A 25,405-nucleotide genomic window follows, 5' to 3' on the forward strand; every position below is an offset into this window, starting at 1 on the left:
AATTGCATTGCGCAAACTAAACTTTCTTAAAAGAAAATAAAGTCAGGACTTAGCAATGGATAGTTAATACGGAGGACAAAATACAGGAAGACATTAATAAACTTGCAGAATGGGGGTGTAATTGGTAAATGAATTCAATAGAAGTGTGTGAGGTGGTGCATTTTGGTAGAAGGAATAAGGAGGCCACAAAGGGGATAGAGAATCAAAGGGTACAGATTCACAAATCATTAAAAGTAGCAACACAGGTTAACAAGGTCATAAAACAAAGCACTGGGGTTCATTTCTAGAGAATTGAAAAGCAGAGAAGTTATGTTAAACTTGTATAGATCCTTGGTTAGACCACACTTGGAGTATTGTGTACAGTTCTGGTCTCCATATTATAAAAAGGATATAGAGGCACTGGAAAAAGTATTAAAAAGATTCACAAGGAGGATACCAGAACTGAGAGGGTTTGACTATCAGGAAAGACTGAACAGGCTGGGGCTCTTTTCTCTAGAAAAGAGAAGGTTGAGGGGTGACCTGATAGAGGACTTTAAGATGATGAAAAGGTTTGATAGGGTAGACGGAGAGAAACTCTGCTTGTGGGGGAGACAAAACGAGGGGTCATAAATACAAGATAGTTACTAATAAATTCAATAAGGAATTCAGGAGAATCTTCTTTATTCAGAGAGTGGTGAGAATGTGGAACTCACCACCACAAGGAGTAGTTGAGGCGAATAGCATAGATGCATTTAAGGGGAAGCTCGATAAGTACGAGGGAGAAAGGAACAGAAGGTTAGGGTGAGATGAAGAGGGGTGGGAGGAGGCTCGTGTGGAGCGTTAACGCTGACATAGACCTGTTGGGCCGAATGGCCTGTTTCTGTCCTGTGAATTCTACGTAGCAATGGAAGGAGGAAGAGACTCACTCAGTATGATGACCACGGTCTTCATGAGGTTCACCATGGTCTCCTTGTGCCGGGGTTGGAAGGACGTGTGCTGGGACATGCGCTGCGTCCTGTGCTTGACGTAGCAGAAGATGTGCAGGTAGACCACCAGCATTACGCAGAAGATGACCAGGTTGGAGACGGCCCAGAAGATGAGGTAGCTCTGGCTGTAGAGCGGGGCCATGCGCGAGCAGCTGTCCAGGTCGCAGACGCAGTTCCAGCCCATGTTGGGGATGAGGCCCATCAAGATGGCGGTGACCCAGATGCAGACGATGAGGATGGAGACCCGCTGGTTGCTCATCTTGCTGTGCAGCTGCATCTGGAAGACCGTCTGGTGGCGCTCCACCGCGATGGCCAGCAGATTGGCGACCGAGGCGGTCAGGCTGGTGTCGATGAGGCCCTGCCGCATGAACCACGTCCTCACGGTGAGTTCCTTGGTGCGCGGGCCGGTGTGGAACATGAGGTACATGTAGGCGATGCCGGAGAAGAGATCGGCGGCTGCCAGGTTGGCCAGCAGGTAGAAGATGGGATAGTGGAACCGGCGGTTGATGGCGATGGCCGTGATGACCAGGATGTTGGCCAATATGACAATCACACACACCAAGAGGCCCAGGGAGACCACCAGCATGTCCTTGGTCCGCCAGGTCTTGCTCAGTTCTTTGCCGGTTCTATTGTAGAAGAACGAGACGGTTTGGTTGTAGAAGCACTGCTCCATAGCGAGTCCCCTCTCGCGATCTCGGCTTGCACCTGCAGATAGAAAAACAAACGGAAAATTAGACCGAGCCACCATCGTATTTTCCACACTTGGACTGAACTCCTGGTTTATGGTGGATCATTTCCAAACCCCCTTGTTTCTCTTTATTCCCCTTCGACCCCCAAAACCACCAATTTTCTCCTCTCCTTTCCTTAATGTTTACCCCTCAACCACCATCATCAAAAACAAAACACATTATCTGGTCATTTATCACATTGCTGTTTGTGGGATCTTGCTGTGCGCAAATCGGCCGCCACATTTCCTACGTTACAACAGTGACTACACTTCAAAAATACTTTGCTGGCTTTGGGACGCCCCGAGGATGTGAAAGGCTCTATATAAATGCAAATCTTTATCTCGGTCAAGGCAGCGATCCCTTACTGAGGCCTGTTCATTGGGTGCTATCACCTGGCCCAATTAACCATCACTTGACAGCAAGCACGGGCAGGATAGCCAGGAACAAGGAGCGAACTCACCCAACACTGGGATTGCCAACTCTGGTTGGCGGTATTCCTGGAGGTTTCGTCACATGACCTCCTGCCTCCAACCATCCCGCCCCCACACTCCCGCCATTGGTCGCCCGACATGTCCATCCCCGTGGTGCCCCACCTTCCCACGGCCAATCGGAAAGCGAAAAGACTCTTGGTCACCCGATTGCCTGACAGTCAAGAATTATCCAAACAGCCTTTTTCTCCAGCCCCCCCCCCATCTCCAATATTTTTATAATTAATAAACAGGAGTTCAAAGAAAATGAAAAAAAAACAATTTATTTAATGCCCCTGTGATTTTTCTCCCAGGTGTTTGGCTCGCGGTGGAGTCCTGGAGATTAACCTTCAATCCCTGGAGACTCCAGGCCGATCCTGGAGGGTTGGCAACCCCTTACCCAACACCCACACGTACGCACTTTCCAGGAGGGGGGAGGGGACGTAGGGCAGCCGGTCAGGAGCAGGAACCTCGGCCGATTTTGCCTCTTCTAGCCCGGGGAAGCAGAGGGCAACTGTAGGTCCCAGTCTCCGCGACCCGCTAGCTCCAGACAGGTCAAGGGTCAAACCTCGGGCCTTCCTGGGTTCCAAGGATACCAAACAATTGCTCAATCACTTCAGTAGGCCTCGGTCCCAATTCGACAGGCGGAATCGCGTCTCGCGTATTCTACGATATTCCATTTCAAACTGCGGCGCATTCCCCCACCCCCAACATTCCTCCTAAAAACAAAGCAAAGGAAGATTTGGTCACCGCCGACTTACTCCCATCATTTCCAGTACGTGAACTCTTCCAACGAGCCCTGGCCCTCCCCCCACCCATCCCAGGACTCGTGCCCCTCAACACCAGGGCAGCAGAACATGTCAGGGTTCCAGAGAACGTCAGGAAACTGTACCCATAATGAAGGGCAATGGTCCAACGTCACTGAGCCCTGCCCCCCACGGTGTCCCGCAGCCCCCCTCCGCCCCCCCGGTGTCCTGCAGGCCCTCCCCAGATATCTAGAGGGCAGGTGTAGTTGTTACTAAAGGGGCTTTCCAAGCTCCCAGAGGACTGGCCCAGAGCCACATCAGGAATGATATTAATTTGCCCCCAATCACCAGCTCCCTTTAAACTCAAGGCCCTCTCCCAACGTGGAGATGGTTTTATTTTTCATTCTCTCTTACTTTTTTTTTAATAGAAGGAAGACCGTGAAGAGGGGAGAAAACAGAGGGACAGAGGAAAGAGATATAGAGCACAAGAAAGAAAGACAGAGTTGAAACACTCCCATTTAAAAAGCGACTTTCACAACCTCAGGATGTCACAAATCGCTTTACAGCCAATGAAGTGTTTTTGAAATGTGGTCACTGTTTTTAAAATAGAGACGGAGACACGAATAGTATTTATGCATCACCTTATCGCCTCTCTCAAACATCCCATATTGCCACACATTTAACGAGCTGCTTTGTGCAGTTAGTTATTCGAGTAAAGAGATACAATGTCCAATCAGCACAACCATCCAGTACAATCAGGATCACATCTAGCCTCTTGTTTCACCATTCCAGTCCTACCTGTTATCACGGGTCACCGGTTCACAGCCTGTTAAACAGGCCGCCCCGGCAGGATGGTTCTGGGCACGGGACTGAAGCAGAGTGGAGGCAGGGGTCTGCTGAACGCACAACTCAAGGGCAAATCCTTTTATGCCGGACTGTACGACGCGAAGCCCACAGACTGCGCGGCCTCCCAGTCCTTCTTGTCGTCTATCACGGAGGTTCTAGACGACAGCAAGCGGGAGAGTCTGGATCACCCGCTAACTCTGGACGAACTGACAAAGGCCGTCTGTTCCTTCGAAAAGAGTAAGACTCCCGGAAGCGACGGCTTGCCGGTGGAGTTGTACTCGGCTCTGTGGGACTAGATAGGCCCAGACCAGGGTATGCTCCTGGCAGGCAGCATGTCAGACTCCATGAGGAAAGGCATCATCACCCTCATCTACAAGCAGAAGGGGGAGAGGGAAGAAATCAAAAATTGGCGACCTATCTCACTAAACGTGGACTACAGAATTCTGTCCAAGGTCATCGCCAATCGGGTCAAGTCAGCCCTGGAGGTGGTGATTCACCCCGATCAGACCTGCGCCGTACCCGGCAGGAAGATCTCTGATAGCCTGGCGCTACTCAGGGACACGTTGGCCTACGTACAGGACAGGGGGGTGAACATCTGCCTGATCAGCCTGGACCAGGAGAAGGCATGTGACAGAATATCCCACACATACATGATGGACATGCTCTCCAAAATGGGGTTTGGGGAGGGAATCTGCAATTGGATCCAACCCTCAGCTTCACTCCTGATGCCACTAATCCAGATGTGACTTCCAGTTGTGATACATGTGCGTGCACCATCAACAAATAACTCAAATCAACAGAGCACAGGTACAACCCACTCCCTCATATATACCTGTGAAATGTGACAGATCAGTTCCAGAAATAATTAGAACTGCAGCTAAAGTTATTGGCCTTTATCTCAAGGGGGCTGGAATACAAAAGGGGAGGAAGTGATGCTTCAGCAGTACAGATCCTTGGCCACCTGGAGTACTGCGTTCAGTTTTGGGACTCTGCACCTCAGGAGGGTGTATTGGCCTTGGAGGGGAGGAGGGAGGGGCCACTCGTAGGAAGTCTTTGTCCAATGGCACTGTCTGCACAGAATCCAAATATTACTGAGCCGTTCCAGTGGGAGGGGCCTCGTATCCCCTCACGTGTTGTAAATCTAAAATGCTCATCTTCTTGTTTAAATCCCTTCATGGCCTCTGCCTCTAATCTCCAACCCTCCCAGCTCCCCGTTCCCGACTCCAGCCTCTTGTACATCCCCCACTCCCTTCGCCCCGCCATTGGTGGCCGTGCCTTCAGCCGTCTAGGCCCTAAGCTCTGGCATTCCCTCCCTAAACCTCTCCGCCTCTCCCTCCTCCTTTAAGACCCTCCTTAAAACCTACCTCTTTGACCAAGCTTTTGGTCACCTATCCCAGTATCTCCTCTTTGTCGCAATGTCATGTTTCATTTCGATTAAGCCCCTCTGACATTTTCCTACCTTAAAAAGGGTGCTGTATAAATCATAGCATCTTACAGCATGGAGGTAGGCCATTCGGCCCATTGTGCCTGTGCCGGCTCATTGAAAGAGCTATCCAATTAGTCCCACTCCCCTGCTCTTCCCCCGTAGCCCTGCAAATTTTTTTCCCTTCAAGTATTTATCTAATTCCCTTTTGAAAGTTACTGTTGAATCTGCTTCCACCGCCCTTTCAGGCAGCGCATTCCAGATCATTACAACTTGCTGGGTTAAAAAAAAATTCACATCTCCCCTCTGGCTCTTTTGCCAATCACCTTAAATTCAGGTTACCGACCCTCCCGCCACTGGAAACAATTTCTCCTTATTTACTCTATCAAAGCCCCTCATGATTTTGAACACCTCTATTAAATCTCCCCTTAACCTTCCCTGCTCTGAGAACAATCCCAGCTTCTCCACATAACTGAAGTCCCTCATCCCTGGTAAGTCGAGTTCATGAAAATAGCCAAGTAACATAGAAAATAGGAGCAGGAGGAGGCCATTCGGCCCTTCGAGCCTGCTCCGCCATTCAATATGATCATGGCTGATTATCTCAGTACCATTTTCCCGCTCTCTCCCCATACCCCTTGATGCTTTCTGTGTCTAGAAATCTGTCTAGCTCCTTCTTAAATATATTCAGTGACTTGGCCTCCACAGCCTTCTGTGGTAGAGAATTCCATAGGTTCACCACCCTCTGAGTGAAGACATTTCTCCTCATCTCAGTCCTAAATGTCCTACCCCGTATCCTGAGACTGTGACCCCTCGTTCTGGACCCCCCAGCCAGGGGAAACATCCTCCCTGCATCCAGTCTGTCTCGCCCTGTCAGAATTTTATGTTTCAATGAGATCCCCTCACATTCTTCTAAACTCGAGTGAATACAGGCCGAGTCGACCCAATCTCTCATAAGACAGTCCTGCCATCCCAGGGATCAGTCTGGTGAACCTTCGCTGCGCTCCCTCTATGGCAAGTATATCCTTTCTTGGGTCAGGAGACCAAAACTGCACATAATACTCCAGATGTGGTCTCACCAAGGCCCTGTATGAAGGCCAACATACCATTTGCCTTCCTAACTGCTTGCTGCACCTGCATGTTTGCTTTCAGTGCCTGGTGTACAAGGACACCCAGGTCTCTTTGTACATCAACATTCCCCAATCTATCACCATTTAAATAATACTCTGCCTTTCTGTTTTTCCTTCCGAAGTGGATAACTTCACATTTATCCACATTATACTGCCTCTGCCATGTATTTGCCCACTCACTCAACTTGTCCAAATCACCATGAAGCCTCTTTGCATCCTCCTCACAACTCACGATCCCACCTAGTTTTGTGTCGACCTCTCTAACTCCAGACAATGGGAATCCCTCCAATCACTGCCCCAACGTCACAGGATGACGAGGGGTCACATTCCCCGATTAAACAGAAACCCACCTCTCACTGCACAGGGTGATCAGAGCGCGGGAAACGTCGGTCCATGACGCCACGTTAAAACGCGCGGCGTTTCAGCCACGCCGCGGCGGACGGGTAAGGAGGGCTGCCATTTCTATCGGCGCACTTTACGCTCTCCGGCGAAGCTGGGCAGCACGGACGGTTGCCTTGGCGCCACCGTGCCATGCACTGCAAACGTCAAGCGCTCTGGGACATCCTGAGGTTGTGAAAGGCGCTATACAAATTCCTTCCTTTGCCCTTGCCCTTACCCAATATCCACACACTTGACTGGAAAGACAGTCAGACCTCTGATCATCTTCCTAATCAAGGAGTGATGGCTCCGCCCTTCCTACAGTCGCAGACTCTGGTTGGACGTATTCTGGGAGATTTCATCACATGACCTGCTCCAAATGCCCGCCATTGGTCACCCAACACATCCATCCTCATGTAGCCCCGCCCCCACGCCCTCTCAATTGGTCGCCTGACACATCCATCCTTGCGGAGTTCCGCCTTCCCCACCAATTGGAAAGGGAAGAGACTCTTAGTTACCCAATTGGATGATGCTTGACTGTCAGTCAAGCAGCCTTTTCCTATCTGCAGTATTTTTATAACTAATAAACAAAAGTGTTCAAAGAAAATGGAGAACAATTTATTTAACGCCCCTATGATTGTTCTCCCGGGTTTTGCTCGTGGTGTCCAGGAGATTAATCTTCAATTCCTGGAGACTCCAGGGCAATCCTGGAGGGCTGGCGACCCCCTATCCCCTCCCCAGCCGTTGCCCCAGCAACGAACCTCGGCCGACTTTGGCCGCATGGCTCAGAGGTGGGCCCGTTATCCCCCTCAGCCACCGGGACGGTGACCTGGACACACACACACACACACAGGGTGAGAGACAGAGGTTCTGTATCAGGCTCAGACACGGTGTGAAGCCGGGACCGCCCCACCAGTAAAACATCACGTTATTTACTGCGCACGTCTGGTCCGGGCTCTCCGGAGGCACAGAGGGAGCTCTTGTCTTGTGAGCCGCGCAAATGAAACCAAGAGAAGCAGAAACCGGGCCAAGGGCCTTTGGGACAGTCACAACAAGGAGTGTCTGAACCCAGCTCAGACTGGGAGGGGGGGGGGGGGTGAAAGAGTCAAGGTTTTGGCCACATAAAAAAGGAGCTGCGATTAAAACCAGCTTTGTTCAGTGCTCGGGTCGGACGGTCCTCCTGGGAGCAGTTTGGCCAACTTCAGAACACATGGGGCCTGTGTTAGTTTGGAGCTCTGGCTGCAGACTGGTGAGGTCACAGAGCTGCCCCCAGGAGTGCCCACTCCAAGATCCAACTAGTTGACATCAAAAAAAAAACCCAAGCCCATCCCAGCTCAGGCCTGCCTGCTTGCTCGCCCACTCTCCCAGCCCAACACGGGGCCTCCCCTCACCTCACAGGGAGGGGGAGGGGAGAGGGCCTGACCTTCTGAGGTACGGAGGCCCTGCTGGCAGTTCAGGAAACTTCCCCCCTGCTTGGACGCCCACTGCAGTGAATCGCATTTAGATTGACCTCTCCCCCGGGTTCATCTTACAAAGTCTCACACTCAGGGCCTGCCCGAGCTTCACAGCTCCAGCAGAGAGAGAGAGAGAGAGAGAGAGACACAGAGAGGGAGGGAGGGAGAGAGAGGGAGGGAGAGAGAGAGACAGAGAGAGGGAGAGAGACAGAGAGAGGGAGAGAGACAGAGAGGGAGGGAGGGAGGGAGGGAGAGAGAGAGAGAGAGAGAGAGAGGGAGGGAGGGGGAGAGAGGGAGAGAGAGAGAGAGAGGGAGAGAGAGAGAGAGAGGGAGAGAGAGAGAGAGAGAGAGGGAGAGAGACAGAGAGAGGGAGAGAGACAGAGAGAGGGAGAGAGACAGAGAGAGGGAGAGAGACAGAGAGAGGGAGAGAGACAGAGAGAGGGAGAGAGACAGAGAGAGGGAGAGAGACAGAGAGAGGGAGAGAGACAGAGAGAGGGAGAGAGACAGAGAGAGGGAGAGAGACAGAGACAGAGAGAGGGAGAGAGACAGAGACAGAGAGAGGGAGAGAGACAGAGAGAGGGAGGGAGAGAGAGAGACAGACAGAGAGAGGGAGAGAGAGAGGTCCAGTGATCAGTGTAACTGGTTCATTTAATCACTTCAGACTTGCAGCTGCCACAATATCCTGATCGCCAAACAAGTTTAAACAGCATTGTTCCAAACAAAGTCAGGAATGTGATCGGATGTTAAAGTTTTATCAGCAAACCTGCTCCACACTCACTTTGTTCAAGCAACAGGCAGCAAAAGGAAAATCCTCAACTTTCATGCCTGGGGCGTAAAGGGAGAGAGACTTCAGGCTGCTCGGTGGAGAACATCCCGGTTGAATGTCGTCCATTCCCACACCCATCAGTCAATTAGTTTGTAAGAAATTTGAGGGGAAGGGATAGGACAGAGAGAGGAGAGAGAGGCGGAGAGGTTTAGGGAGGGAATTCCTAGGCAGCTGAAGGCACGGCCATCAATGGTGGAGCGATTAAAATCGAGGATGCGCAAGAGGCCAGAATTGGAGGAGCGCAGAGATCTCGGAGGGTTGAAGGAGGTTACTGAGATAGGGAGGGGCGAGGGCCATGGAGGGATTTGAAAACAATGATGAGAATTTTAAAATCGAGGCATTCCCAGACCGGGAGCCAGTGTAGGTCAGCGAGCACAGGGGTGACGGGAGAACGGGACTTGGTGCGAGTTAGGATTCGGGCAGAAGAGATTTGGATGAGCTCAAGTTTACGGAGGGGGGGAAGATGGGAGGCCGTCCAGGAGAGCATTGGAATAGTCGAGTCTAGAGGCAACAAAGGTATGGATGGGGGGGGGGGGGATAAAGAAAGAGAGGGGGAGAAAAGAGAAGAGATAAAGGGAAAGAGGAGAGGGACACAAAGACAAAGAAAAGGGTTTCAGGGTGGTAATTGAAAGCAGGGTGGAGGAAGGGTTTCTGGGCAGTGGGGCCAATGCAGCTGAAGGAAGGCCCAGCTTTGAAGCAGAGAACGAGAAGTAATTCGGTGTCAGAGAGGCCGGATCAAAGGCGGGGTGCAAATTTCCAAATGGTTTTTCTGGGACACGGGAAGCCAGTGAAGCTCAGCAAGAGCGGGAGCAACGGTGATATCGGCCTTAGTGCGTGGGAGGACATGGGCCGAGGTATTCTCAATGGCGTGTGGTCTATGGATGGTGGGAGTGAGGGGGCTCGTGCCAGATTGAAACTCAAAGTAACAGTGAAATCCAAGAGACCAGTATGTACAAATCGTCAGCCATTGCGTCCCGAGATTGTGAAAGGCGCTATATAAATGCAAGTTATTTCTATTCCCCACTCATTTTGAGGATAAGAGCTGGGTCCATTTTGCAGGATCTATAAACCAAGTCTCCTGATGATCTTCCTGCACAGCTCTACAATCAGAGTCCTGTCACTCCACGTTGTCATGGAAACACAGTCAAACGGAATTCACCAGCTCTCCTGACCAGAGTCCCATCTTCCATAAACTTGAACTGATCCAAAACTCTGCTCCCTGTATCCTAACTCGCACCTGTTCACCCATCACCCCTGTGCTCGCTGACCTACATTGGCGCCTGGTTATATCCAGCCAGCGTCACACAAGAGGCCCTCATATCAAAAAGAAAGGCAGGCTTGCATTTATATAGCGCCTTTCACGACCTCAGGACATCCCAAAGTGCTTCACAGCCAATGAACTACTTTTGAACTGTAGTCACAAACTCCCCAATAAAATCCGACTGGATTAATCTATCCCTCCATTTCCTCGCTCCCACCATTGGCGGCCGTGCCTTCATCTGCCTGGGCCCTAAGCTCTGGAATTCCCTCCCTAAACCTCTCCGCCTCTCTCTCCTCCTTTAAGACGCTCCTTAAAACCTACCTCTTTGACCAAGCTTTTGTTCACCTGTCCTAATATCTCTCTATGTGGCTCGGTGTCAAATTTTTTTTGATAATTGCTCCTGTGAAGCACCTTGGGAGTTTTACTACGTTAAAGGGGCTATATAAATGCAAGTTGTTGTTGCTGTTACTACAGGGTGTCAGTGACTGACTTGTACAGACCAGGCCTGGAAGGAGGACAAAAATCACATTCGTTGACTCACCAAAGGAGAGCAGAGTGCTGCTTCTGTATAAAAAGTTCACACGGCAGTAAAGCTTCCTTTACTGAAACACTATTCAATAACTGCGCCCTTCTCCCCCGCTCCTTCCGCACCCCCTCCATGGTTGCCGTGGTTTCTAACTAATTGAAGGAATTACACCTGAAACCAGTCCTGTGCTGATAATATCTATGACACCAGCAGTGTTACCGCTGATTGACTCAGTGTCCCAGTGACCCCCGGGGAGAGGGGGACATCCTGAATCCAGGGCTCTTCAGTGTTGTGGTGACGATTCTTTTAACCCATCACCTCAAATGGGCTGCTCGCCCCACCAGTGTTAGACCAGTGCTCGATCCCAATGTTACGCTCGGTATACTCCCTCCAGGACCCAGCCCAGCTTTGGGTGGGTCGAGCTCCAGATACCAATGAGGGAGAACGGTGAGGTCCATCCCCAAACTCATCCACCCGACCCTGGTCGGCCCATCACAGCACTCCGCGTTTAATTGATTCCAGCAATTTTAACTCCATTATCCTTCCACTCAGAGTGTGAGCAACCTCCTGACTGACTATCAGTCACAATCACCCCCTGCCACCCCCCCTCTCATTAATCCTATGGCACCATATCCCTCTGGGAGCGTTGCAGGCCCCACCCCCTTTTACACTAGCTGCCATCTCGATTACATCCACCAGATTCCCCCCCCCCCTCGGCCATCTCACCTCCATTCCCTCGTTACCGCGCCCCCCCCCACCACCTCCGCAAATTGAAGAGCCCCCCACCGACACGAGGGCTCTGCCTCATGGCTCCTGCCCCTCACCCACAGCCTGCAAGGCCCAAACTTCACCTCTAAATCCCAGGCCGTCTAGGAGTGAAACCAGGAGAGCGCCCTTCCTCACACAAAGGGGAGTGGAAATCTGGAATTCTTTCCCCCCTCCCCCCAAAAGAAAAGCTGTGGATTTTGGGGGGTGGCAGAGCGGGGATCAAGGCACATGGAGCAAGGCGGGTAAATGGAGTTAAGATCCAGATCAGCCGTGATCTAAATGAATGGCGGGTCAGATTCGAGGGGCCGAATGGCCGGAACGTTCCTATGTCCCGACCCCATTGACCTCAACGGACACGGTGCTTAAAGGAGACATCCTTGGGCTTGAAATGCTGACTTGTATTTGCCGAATCCCTGGAGTGCATTTGATTTGCTAATCACTCCTCCTCACGGATATTCAGAGCCAAATCTACCGTCTCTTTGCGTCGCACCCTGACCCGACCCGACCCGACCCCCCCGGCAGCAAAACAAACTAAAAATAGGTTTAGTTTTTTTTTTAAAACACACAGGTGCCCAAGAAGAGATCGCCTTCCCACTCCTTCCTTCCGATGAATCACATGCATCCTGTAAAGTCACGAGCTCATTCCAAATGTATTAAATCCCTGAAGGGATGCAAGATAAGCATTAGCAGCCGTCAGCATTCCTCCAGACAGCCACCGGGCCAAGTCTCCAGGCAACCACAAGATTATTCAACCTCTGACCGCGTCCGTGCACAGAGCAGGGATGGGCGAGTGCCCCACTCGATATTCAATTGCCTCTTTGTCCTAAAACTGGCTCGGACTACCTCCAAATTGATCCTTCAGACAGGCTTCTGGCCTTCGCTTCACACATGCTGGAACGAGGCAGTACACCACACGATCAGGAGGTCACTGTCGCAGAGTTAAAAGTAAAAGAACTTGCATTTATATCGTGCTTTTCATGCCCTCAGGGGATGAAACAGCCAATAAGGTACTTTTGAAGTGTAGTCACTGTCGTAAAGTAGGAAACACAGCAGCCAATTTGCGCACAGCAAGATCCCACCATCAGCAATGAGATAAATGAAGTTTGAGATTATAAACGAACGCGTTTTCCCAGGAACAAGTGCAGCAGGTCCGGAGAGGAGGGACTTCGCAAACATAAAACGGAACCAGCGGCCACTCGAATGCCCTTGGGCATCGTGGACCAGTTGGCCAAGGAATGCACGAGATGAGATGCGGACAATTTGTCAACTGCCGTCCCATGGCCCACTTAGCACGAGGCAAAGCAACCAGGGTTAATCCGGTACAGATAGAGACAACTAAAAAACCGGCCGGTCAGGATCTGTGAAAAGACAGGGGTGGCGGCCTTTGGAAGCTTGGAGATCAGAGAGCTCCTTGATACGACTGACAACGAAGAGGGACGTAGGAACAGGCCATTCAGCCCCTCGAGCCTGTTCCACCATTCAATTAGATTTTGGCTGATCTGTAACTCATCTCCATTTACCTGCCTTTGCTCCATATCCCTCACCCAAGATAAATCGATCAGTCTCAGTCTTGAAAGCTTCAACTGATCCCCAGCGTCCACAGCTTTTAGGGGGGGGGGGGGGAAAGAGAGTTCCAGATTTCCATTCCCCTTTGTGTGAAGAAGAGCTTCCTGACATCACCCCTGAACGGCCTAGCTCTAATTTTAAGGTTACGCCCCCTTGTTCTGGATTCTCTGAATCTACCTTATCGAATCCTATCTTATCATTTTAAATACCTCGGTCAGATCACTCCTCAACCTTCTATACTCAAGAGAATCTCCAATGTCGATATATCCTTCCTGACCGAAAGTTTGGTCAGAGGTAGGTTTTAAGAAGTGACCCAAAAGGAGGGGAGAGGGGCGGAGGGGTTTAGGGAGGGAATTCCAGAGTTGTAGGAGGTTTCAGAGATAGGGAGGGGCGAGGGCCATGGAGGGATTTGAAAACAAGGATAAGAATTTTAAATTTGAGACGCTCCCGGACCAGGAGCCAATGTAGGTCAGTGAGCACAGGGGTGAAGGGTGAACAGGTGCGAGTTAGGATACGGGCAGCAGAGTTTTGGATGAGCTCACATTTATGGAGGGTGGAAAATGGGAGGCCGGCCAAGGAGAGCATTGGAATAGTCGAGTCTGGAGGTAACAAAGGCACGGGCGAGGGTTTCAGCGGTAGATGGGCTGAGGCAGGGGCGGAGACCATATCTGTCGTCTCAAATTACTCACATACTGTATCCCAAAATGTTTTTAAACAAATCTATCTAATTTGCATTTGAATGAATCAACACTAACCGTCTCCTTCCACCAGCTCCCTGGTGAGTCTGTCCCATAGACACTGAAATAATGTTTTCACAGATTAGTTCTGAATTACTCCCCCTTCAAGCACAGGCCATGTCCTCTGGTTCTACTGTTCTGGACAATGTGAAACAGCTAGTCAGGGTCGGCATTATCTCGTCCCTTTAGATTCCTAAAATCAGCTGTTATATCACCTCCCAACCTTCTCTTATCCAGTGAGAATAGGCCCAATTTTTCTCATCTAATTACAAAAAGAGCACAGAAACAGGCCATTCGGCCCAACTGGTCTATGCTGGTGTTTATGCTCCACACGAGCCTCCTCCTGCCCCTCTTCACCGAATCTCATCAGCATATCCTCCCATTCCTCTCTCCCTCGTGTTTATCTAACTTCCCCTTAAATGCATCTATGTTATTCGCCTCAACTACTCCTTGTGGTAGCAAGTTCCACATTCTCACCACTCTCTAGGTAAAGAGGTTTCTCCTGAATTCCCAATTGGATTCATTATTTTGAATTTCTACTGGTGATGCCTCTTTACGGGGAGATTCCTTGTTGAATGGTGTTGGGATTGGGCCTTACCCAGTATAGACACGGTCACTGCTACCCCCGTTCTAAGGGCACTGCCTTACAAGTGCATTGGGAACTGCAATTGGCAATCGTTCGTTGAAGTGAGTGTTTACAGGATGTTTGACCATGAGCAGCATCACAGCTGCACTCAATCTTTTGCAACTTTGGTGGGGGGGGGGGGTCGCTGAAATGCCAATGTTGGCAGGCTATTCCACTCTGGAAGGCATCAGAAATGAGCTCAAACCTGTCCACTGTACATGTGCAGTGACTCCAGGTGAGCCTACCTGACCTTTGCGGATTCGTATCGCACTGAGCGACCTTGGCGTCCGACTCGACCCCGAGATGAGCTTCCGACCACATATCCGCTCCATCACCGAGACCGCCTACTTCCACCTCCATATCATCGCCCGTCTCAGCTGCTGAAACCCTCATCCATGCAGTTACCACCTCCAGACTGTTCTATTCCAATGCTCTCCTGGCCGCACTCCCATCTCCCACCTTCCATAAACTTGAACTCATCCAAAACTCTGCTGCCCATCTCCTAACTCGCACCAAGTCCCGTTCTCCCATCACCCCTGTGCTCACTGACCTACATTGGCTCCCGGTCCAGGAACACCTCGATTTTAAAATTCTCATCCTTGTTTTCAAATCCCTCCATGGCCTCGCCCCCCTCCCTATCTCTGTAACCTCCTCTAGCCCTACAACCCTCAGATCTCTGCACTCCTCCAATTCTGGCCTCTTGCGCATCCCTGATTTTAATCGCTCCACCATTGGCGGCCATGCCTTCAGCTGCCTAGGCCCTAAGCTCTGGAATTCCCTCCCTAAACTTCTCCACCTCTCTCTCCTCCTTTAAGATGCTCCTTAAAACCTACTTCTTTGACCAAGCTTTTGATCACATGTCCAAATATCTCATGTGGCTCGGTGTCAAATTTTGTTTGATAATTGTTCCTGTGAAGTGCCTTGGGATGTTTTACTATATTAAAGGCGCTATATAAATGCAAGTTGTGGTTGTTGTTGAGCTGGATGGGAGCCTTTAAACCACTGGGCGTGTTCTTTTGGGGATTTGTGGTAGTTCAGCTGTGGCTCAATGGGTAGCACTCTCTCCTCTGAATCAGAAGGTCGTGGGTTCGAGTCCCACTCCAGAGACTGGAGCATAAAATCTAGGCTGACACTTCAGTGTAGTACTGAGGGAGTGCTGCACTGTCGGAGGTGCCGTCTTTCGATCGAGACGTTAAACTAAGGCCCCGTCTGCCCTCTCAGGTGCATGTAACAGCTCCCATGGCACTATTCGAAGAAGAGCAGGGGAGTTCTCCCCAGTGTCCTGGCCAATATTTATCCCTCAACCAACATCACTTTAAAAAAAACAGATGATCTGCTCATTTATCTCATTGCTGTTTGTGGGATCTTGCTGTGCGCAAATTGGCTGCCGTGTTTCCTACATTACAACAGTGACTACACTTCAAAAAGTACTTCATTGGCTGTAAAGCACTTTGGGACAACCTGAGGTTGTGAAAGTTGCTATATAAATGAGAGTTTTTTCTTTCAATTTCTGCCATGTTGCTGCTCTCTGAGGTATAACTCTGATTGGGAGACATAGGAACAGGAGGAGGCCATTCAGCCCCTTGATCCTGTTCTGCCATTCATTTTGATCTTGGCTGATCTGTACCTCAACTCCATTTCCCTTAATAACCTTGACTAGCAAAAATCTATCGATCTCCGATTTAAAAATTATTCATTGAGCTAGCATCTATTGCTTTTTGTGGGAGAGAGTTCTCCACACTTCTACCACCCTTTGCATGAAGATGTGTTTCCTAACTTCTCGTATGAATGGCCTGGCTCTGATTTTGCGGTTATATCCCCCTGTCCTAGACTCCCCCACCAGCGGAAAAAGTTTCTCCACCCTATCAATTCCTTTCAAAACCCTAAAAACTTCAATCAAAATCACCCCTTAACCTTCGATATTCCAGGGAATACAAGGCTAGCCCTTGGAGCCCTGGTAACATTCTGGTGAATCAGCTCTGCACTCCTTCCAAGGCCAACATATCCTTTCTAAGGTGCGGTGCCCAGAACTGTACACAGTGCTCCAGATGTGGTCTAACCAGAGCTTTGTATAACTGTAGCAAAACTTCCTCCCCTTTATATTCTAGCCCTCTAGTTATAAAGGCTAACATTCCATTTGCCTTTTTGATTATTTTTAGTGATCTGTGTACACGGACCCCTAAATCTCTTTGGACCTCCCCTGTTCCGAGCTTTTCACCATTTAAAAAATACTCGGATCGATCCTTTGTTGGACCGAAAATGGATGACCTCTCACTTACCTGCGTTGAAATCCATCGGCTACAGTTTTGCCCACTCACTTAATCAATTAACATCTTTGTAATTCCACACTCCCGTCTACACCACCAATCTTTGCATCATCGGCAAACTGGGCTACATGGCTCCCTACGATTCGCTGACCTGCGCTGTGGTGGGACTAATTCCGTTTTTACACACTCTGCGATAACGTGACTCACTACAAGGGTGCAATCTACGTCATTGTAATCACCATCTCACTGTCCTCCACAATCACAGCCTGACTTCATGGAATCTTACAGCACAAAAGGCGGCCATTCGGCCCATTGCACCTGTGCTGGCTCTTCGAAAAAGCTATCCAATTAAGTCCCACAGCCCCCGCACTTTCCCCATAGCTACTTGGATGGCAACGAGTGACTTTTCTACTTTCACCAGTTAATGGCAGATGTGGAGCCTGATCAACAACAACTTGCATTTATATAGCACCTTTAACATAGTAAAATGTCCTAAGGTGCTTCACAGGAGCGATCAGGCAAAATTTGACACCGAGCCACATAAGGAGGTATTGGGACAGGTGACCAAAAGCTTGGTCAAAGAGGTAGGTTTTAAGGAGCGTCTTAAGAAGGCAGGAGAGGTAGAGCCGGAGAGGTTAAGGGAAGGAATTCCAGAGCTTAGGGCCTGGGCAGCTGAAGGCACGGCCGCCAATGGTGGAGCAAAGGATATTGGGGATAAGCAAGAAGTCAGAATTGGAGGAGCGCAGAGATCTCGGAGGATTGCAGGAGATTAAGGAGATAGGGAGGGGCGAGGACATGGAGGGATTTGAAAACAAGGATGAGAATTTTTAAAAATCGAGGCGTTGCGGACCGGGAGCCAATGTAAGTCAACGAGTGCAGGGGTCATGGGTCAAAAGCTTCCTGAAACTCCAGGTATATAAGGGACTGATTGTTCTCTGCCTGCCAAAGCAACAATCTCCTTGAACACAAGGCAGTTAGCTCAGAACACTCTCCTGTTTCACTCCTTTCCAAGTGATCATCCCCCTCGATCTCTCAAACATTATTTCAAAGACTCCTGTTACGGACATTACGCTCACCCCACCCCCCGAGATAGTTTTGGACAATCAAAGGGAAAGCTCTTCCCAAATTTAGCGACGGTCAAAGGTTTCCTAACTTCAGTCCCCAAACCCTCAGACTCGTGGGTGCCGATTGCTTGTCTCCCTAACCACATCCTTCCTTATTTTTTTTTTAAATATGTTTTTGGCTCCACTCATCAAGCTCTGGCATGTGAGATCAGATCGTTCCCTGCCCAGAGTGAGGTAAGGTGCCCAGGAACAGTGAGTAACCTGGCCCCACAGCCATTATTTACTTTGGTTCAGTGATACTTTCACACTCACTATGTTCTTGAATCCAACGAGCAATCCACAGTGCACTGCTGTTCTGATCTCCGCCGGGTTCCCCTTCCTCTCCTCCCAAGGAAAAGCAGCTCACTGGCCAACAGCACATAAGAGCGGACTTAACTCGCTCACTCCTTCGTTACATAATAAAACAGAGAGAGTGTTCACAGGAGCTATCAGGCTCACTGGGACGTTTCTGACTGGTGACCTGACCCAACTCCCCGGGGGCTCTTGGCAGCAATACCGAAGGTAAGCTTTCCAAATTCGTTAAACTGGCCTCGGGGGGAGGGCGGGGGAAGCTACAGCAAAACAAGAGCCATTGACCTGCAGCTCCTGTGCTCCCCAAGGTTTGTCCCCCAATCACCCATTCCTGGTTCTTCACTCCCTCCCTCCCCAGGGCGGCGGCAGGGTGGATGGGGGAAGACGAGAGCTCCTGGACATGACTTGAACCTGAAATGAGGCAAATGGCTGGGCGGAATCTAAGGGAGTTTGCTTTGTAATTTAATCAATTGTGAATACGACCCCTTGTGCTTAAATTCTGTATTCAGCAGGAAACCTTACTTGGGTCCAATATGTCCAAACCTCAATTTTAAACACTTCTATTATAGCCCCTCAGTCTTCTCTTTTTGAGTAAAGACCCAGGGTCACCAGTCTCCCCTCAGACCATTCCCTGAAGTTCTAGGATCAGCCTCATTGCCCTTCTCTGAAGCCTCTCCAATATCTCAATATCCTTTGTAAGGAATCTTACAACACCAGGTTATAGTCCAACTGTTTTATTGGAAAATCACAAGCTTTCGGAGGCTTTCTCCTTCGTCAGGTGAGGACACTCACCTGACGAAGGAGAAAGCCTCCGAAAGCTTGTGATTTTCAAATAAAACAGTTGGACTATAACCTGGTGTTGTAAGATTCCTTACATTTGTCCACCCCAGTCCATCACCGGCATCTCCACATCAATATCCTTTGTGAGAGAAGGAGACTGGATCTGTGCTCAGCACTCCAGATGTGGTCTCACCAGGGCCTAATACATTACAACAATAATTGGACTTCAAGAAGTTATTCATTGACTGCAAAGCACTTTGCGACATTGAGGATGTGAAAGGAGAGAAAGAAAAAAGAGAGGAAGAAATTCTATGGCACCTTTCACGACCTCAGGACATCCCAAACCGCTTTAAAGCCAATTAAGTTCTTTTTTCAGGTGTAGTCATTGCTGTAATGTAGGAAACCAATTTGCGCACAGCAAGATCCCACCAACAGCAACGAGATAAACGACCAGATAATCTGTTTTAGTGCGTTGGTTGAGGAATAAATATTGGCCAGGACACCTGTTCTTCTTTGAATAGATGTCCTTGGGACGTTTTACATCTCATCTGAAAGACGGCACCTCCGACAATGCAGCACTCCCTCAGTACGGCACTGGGAGTGTCAGCCTGGATTATGTGCTCAAGTCTCTGGAGTGGGGCTCGAACCCACGACCTTCTGACTCAGAGGCGAGAGTGCTACCCACTGAGCCACAGTCGACACCCGAGAGAAACGAGAGTTCCTTCCTTCTGGAGAGGAAGGGGAACAGAAAAATAAAGAGCGAACACGGGCAAGGATTTCCATTCCTTTCTTCTCAGCGAAGGGCAGATAGCCCGTGCTCCGTCGTGGTACAGGGAGGAGGGAGTCTGGCGACAGCCATGCGGGTTTTGCTAGCTCTCTGCAGTTAGCCAAACCGCTCGGCACTACATTAAAAAGAGAAAGGCAGGCAAAAATCAAAAGCCACAGATCTACAGAGCCACACTGAATAGCAACCGGGGGCTATAAATACACAGGTTAGAGAGGCTGTGGAGCCCAGTGTATTGCAAAGTCTTCATTAAGTTATAAGTAGCATCCTTGGTCAAACAAATCCCAGCCACAATCCTCAACAACTCACCCTGCCCATTTCCCCTTCACTGCTCTGACAACGATCTCATGCAGTCTCGTGCTCTCGGTGTCGGGCGTTACGAGTCGGACTCGGCGCTGTCCCCTCCCTCTCCCCAACATAAGGCAGCGAGGGAAAGCCGTCGGGAGGCCAAGTTATCCCAGCGAGCGAGAGGGACCCCTGTCCATATAGTGCTGAGGCTCAGTTACACAGAGGGTGAAGGAGCCACAGAGCGTATAGAAGGCCCAGGGCGAATCAATGGGCAGGTGTTTTTTTTAAAAAATTCATTGAGATGTGGGCATCGCCGGCATTTATCGCCCTTCCCAAGTTGCCCTGAGAAGGTGGGGGTGGGCCGCCTTCTTGACCCACTGCAGTCAGTGTTATTTAATAGCGGTTTGATACGTCCGAGTGACTTTCAAGAGGGCAGTTAAGAGTCAACCAATGGAACTTAAACCCCAGCAAGAGTCAATGCCATCAGACAGGGAGAGAAACTGAAGGAATTAAGAGAGGTAAAAGGAATACTGGGTGTTGTCACTTCCTGTGGGGGAACTGGCACCAATAGGACGATTGGAATCGAGAGCTCACCCTGAACACAGTAAAGAGTTGAGGGGAGTGCCCAAAAGGCACAGTTGAAAAGTATGGTTTTAAAGAACACAGGAACAAGAGTAGGCCATTCAGCCCCTCGAGCCTGTTCTGCCATTCAATTAGTTCATAGCTGATCTGTACCTCAACTCCAGTTACCCTCCTTTGATAGATTTTTGTTGGGTAAGGCTATCGACCTCAAGTCTTGAAAATTCCAATTGACCCCAAGCATCCACAGCCTTTTGGGGGGGGGGGGGGGGGGGGGGGTAGAGAACAGAGTTCCAAATTTGCATGGCCCTTTGTGTAAGGGTTGCCAACCCTCCAGGAATTGAAGATTAATCTCCAGGACACTGTTGGTGAGCAAAAGCCCGGGAGGAAAAAAAATCATAGGGGCATTAAAAAAGTATTTATTTTTCATTTTCTTTGAACATTTCTGTTTATTAATTATCAAAATATTGGAGACAGGAAAAAAGGCTGTTTGACTGACAGTCAAGAATCGTCCAATTGGGCAACAAAGAGTCTTTGTGCTCTCCAATGGCGGGGCACCGTGAGGATGGACATGTCGGGTGACCAATGGTAGGAGTGTGGGGGCAGGTCATGTGATGAAACCTCCAGGAATACATTCAACCAGAGTTGGCAACTGTACCTTTGTGTGAAGGATACTCTTGGTGGATGGGGATGGGACTTGGGGGACCAAGACATCTGAAGGCAGGGTCACCAAAGGATGGACTGGACGGAGGTGGGGAGGGGGGTGCAATATAAAGGACTTGGGAGAACAGAGAGCAAAGGACTAATCCCCAACCAAAAACGAGCGTCACAGAGACAAGGCACCAACTCTGCCTGGATCAGGTGTCGACCAGAGGTCCACACGATTCAGAAACAGGCAGTGATTTACCCGAGGTGCCGGGGGAGTGTGGGGCTGAGAAATACCAGGGAAATGTTGGTGGACACTTACTGCAACATTGGCCTGACCTGCCCAGTATGGCACCACCGTAAACTGGAGTAATGCAACAATCAGAAAACAAGGGCTGCTCAGTCCTGAAAGGAGGTAAATGAAACAGGCCCTCATTTTTAAAAAAAAGTGGTAGAATACACAAAGTTCATCCTCGGTCACTACTTCGAATTAAACCACAATTGCAGAACAAGGGGACAAAAAGGTACAAACTGGAGAAAGACAACTTTATGATAGATATCCTTCACATAAAGAGCGATTGATATCTGGGACAGTCTCTGGGAAGGGGGAACACCATGAGCCAGTTGGACACTGAGATGGGGAGGGATTGGAGGATTTTCAATTTCCATCAAAGGGTGAGCTAGATGGGTTGAATGGCCTTTCTCCACAGTACTGAACCGTACGACTGTAAACACCAATAAACGTTGAGCACAATACTCACCGATGTCACCGTGCATTACCACAGGGACTTGTTACACTTCCACGACTGTGCCAAGACTCCTTCAGTAAAACCAATTAAAGGAAAAGGTGACCAACCTGACAGAATTGAGGAGGGGGAGGAAAGACGTCAACACAGAAATTGGTCCTTGATTTATAGCATCCACAGGACGCAAGAAATCCGGAGAGGACAATGTTTGTCTGTAAACAGCCCCTTCCTGCTCAATGGGAAGCACATCACTTGTGCTGACATGTGTTTGTGGCAGGAGATAACACAAACACTGGCTCTGGCATTAACATCGTATATAGGCGTCGTCACTGGACCAGTCAGACGGACCGCAGGCGTACAATCCAATTACACCCACCCCTTACAGTTACAGTAATATCAATGCCGCATCCACCATAGTTACAATAATACACCCCACCCCCATAGTTACTGTAATATCTACGCCCCATCCCCTATAGTTACTGTAATACGTCCCACCCCCTATAGTTACTGTAATATCAATGCCCCATCCCCTATAGTTACTGTAATATCAATGCCCCATCCCCTATAGTTACCGTAATATCAATGCCCCATCCCCTATAGTTACTGTAATATCAATGCCCCATCCCCTATAGTTACTGTAATATCAATGCCCCATCCCCTATAGTTACTGTAATATCAATGCCCCATCCCCTATAGTTACTGTAATACGCCCCATCCCCTATAGTTACTGTAATATCAATGCCCCATCCCCTATAGTTACTGTAATATGCCCCATCCCCTATAGTTACTGTAATATCAATGCCCCATCCCCTATAGTTACTGTAATATCAATGCCCCATCCCCTATAGTTACTGTAATATCAATGCCCCATCCCCTATAGTTACTGTAATATCAATGCCCCATCCCCTATAGTTACTGTAATATCAATGCCCCATCCCCTATAGTTACTGTAATATGCCCCATCCCCTATAGTTACTGTAATATGCCCCATCCCCTATAGTTACTGTAATATGCCCCATCCCCTATAGTTACTGTAATATCAATGCCCCATCCCCTATAGTTACTGTAATATCAATGCCCCATCCCCTATAGTTACTGTAATATCAATGCCCCATCCCCTATAGTTACTGTAATATCAATGCCCCATCCCCTATAGTTACAGTAATATCAATGCCCCATCCCCTATAGTTACAGTAATATCAATGCCCCATCCCCTATAGTTACAGTAATATCAATGCCCCATCCCCTATAGTTACAGTAATATCAATGCCCCATCCCCTATAGTTACAGTAATATCAATGCCCCATCCCCTATAGTTACAGTAATATCAATGCCCCATCCCCTATAGTTACAGTAATATCAATGCCCCATCCCCTATAGTTACTGTAATATCAATGCCCCATCCCCTATAGTTACTGTAATACGCCCCATCCCCTATAGTTACAGTAATATCAATGCCCCATCCCCTATAGTTACTGTAATATCAATGCCCCATCCCCTATAGTTACTGTAATATCAATGCCCCATCCCCTATAGTTACTGTAATACGCCCCATCCCCTATAGTTACTGTAATATCAATGCCCCATCCCCTATAGTTACTGTAATATCAATGCCCCATCCCCTTTAGTTACAGTAATATCAATGCCCCATCCCCTTTAGTTACAGTAATATCAATGCCCCATCCCCTATAGTTACAGTAATATCAATGCCCCATCCCCTATAGTTACTGTAATATCAATGACATCCATCTCCACTCAGTACTACACCCCAGTCTTATCCACTTATCGTGCACCACAACCATCAGTAAACAAACCATTTAAGGGACAAGAAGGAAAACAATGAACACTGACCAGCTGGCGGCAGAGTTTAATCAGCGGACGAAGAGAAACTGGTCGACGACTCACTTGCCCTCTAACCGATCCAGACTGCTCCAGAATCTGAGCGAACACACACTCCCGGCATTTTGTGTAAGGAACAAGCTCCGTCCTTGAAGTCGAGCATTCCCAGTGAACACAGGGAACCAGAGACTCCCTCAAAAGGCCATCGAGCACATCAGAGAGTCAAGCCTTTTCCTGCCACCTCAATAAGGAATAAGCTCTCACCGTTGCCTAGTTACAGGCCGGGACAGATTGCTATTTACAGTTTAACAGCCACTGTAAACATTGCAAGTGGGCACGGCCATCGCAAGAACAAAACCTGAATTATTTCCCACTGAACACACCAGCATTAACATACTGTGTGGTGCACAAGTCTTATAGAATGTTACAGCACAGAAAGAGGCCATTCAGCCCATCGAGCCAGTGCCCGGTCTTTGAAAGAGCTATCCAATTTGTCCCACTCCCCCAGCTCTCTGATTCCAAAACACAACTCACTGCGTACAAAAATTTCTCCTCATCTCCCCCTGGTTCTTTAGCCAATTATCTTTTAAAAAAAAAACACAATGTAAATCTTTTAAAATATTTGTTCTTGAGATATGGGTGACACTGGCAAGGCCACATTTATCACCCATGTGCAAGACGGGATCTGTACGCAGAGGCTGAGCTGTTGAATGTGAAATTATATGAAGCCATCATCGGTCCAGTGATTTTTGGTGTTAGTCGAAATCCTGTAAAATATATACGAGCCTTACATATTGCATACCTGCATCCATCACACCACCACACAACTGCCTCAAACTTCTCATAGAATCGTAGAAGGGTTACAGCACGGAGGGCGGCCATTGGGCCCATCCGAGCCAGCTCTATGCAAGAGCAATCCGGCTAGTCCCACTCCCCCGCCCTATCCCCGCAGCCCTGCAAATCTTTTCCTTTCAAGTATTCATCCAGTTCCCTTTTGAAGGCCATGATTGAATCTGCCTCTACCGCCCCCTATCCGTGCCTAAACTCTCGAATTCCCTCCCTAAAACACACACTCGTCCTTTAAGACGCTCCTTACAACTGCCTCTTTGACCAAGCATTTGGTCACCTGTCCTGTTATCTCCTTACGTGGCTCAGTTTGTTGGCCGAGAGCGCTCCCGCGAAGCGCCTTGGGACGTTTTACTACGTTAAAAGGCGCTATACAAATGTAACAAATCACAACCGACCGAGTCAGGATCTTATTGGTCAAAAAACGACCAATCACAAACCACTATGTAGGAGAGCAACCAATCCAGAACCAGCAGTCAGGGGAAAAAAGCAACCAATGGGGAGGGAGAACAAAAATAAAAGGTTGGGGGGAGGGGAACAAATGAAATCATTCAAAATATTTTTGAAGAATCTTATCATTCATTATCTTGGCCTTTGGATGACTTAGTAATGAAAATAAGGCTTGCAACATAATAAAATGACACAATTCACATTAAACTTGGGTGTGCTGGAATTGTAATTGAATTTGAATTGAAATACATCAACATTTTCCTTCAGAGGCCTTTTCCTGTCTGCAAAGCCTGGGGCTTGATTTGTGAGGGTGGGGAACTTAC

General features: G+C 49.0%; 1 protein-coding gene across 3 annotated transcripts; it reads right to left on the reverse strand.

Moving 5' to 3' along the window:
* Window positions 1-790: 790 nt before the first annotated feature.
* LOC137304314 (lysophosphatidic acid receptor 1-like) lies at window positions 791-24,133 on the reverse strand. Of its 3 annotated transcripts, none has more exons than XM_067972856.1 (2): window positions 23,799-24,133; window positions 791-1,670 (listed from the first exon to the last, which is right to left on the reverse strand). In XM_067972856.1, the coding sequence occupies exon 2, from the start codon at window positions 1,636-1,638 to the stop codon at window positions 874-876; it is 765 nt and encodes a 254-aa protein (XP_067828957.1). In that variant the 5' UTR covers window positions 1,639-1,670; window positions 23,799-24,133; the 3' UTR covers window positions 791-873. The 3 variants fall into 3 exon arrangements, with proteins under 3 accessions (XP_067828957.1, XP_067828958.1, XP_067828956.1); XM_067972857.1 differs by lacking the exon at window positions 23,799-24,133 and adding an exon at window positions 22,058-22,080; XM_067972855.1 differs by lacking the exon at window positions 23,799-24,133 and adding an exon at window positions 6,653-6,937.
* Between the last annotated feature and the right edge of the window lie 1,272 nt (window positions 24,134-25,405).

This window comes from Heptranchias perlo, chromosome 37 (assembly GCF_035084215.1).
Source record: "Heptranchias perlo isolate sHepPer1 chromosome 37, sHepPer1.hap1, whole genome shotgun sequence".
Lineage (NCBI taxonomy): Eukaryota > Metazoa > Chordata > Chondrichthyes > Hexanchiformes > Hexanchidae > Heptranchias > Heptranchias perlo.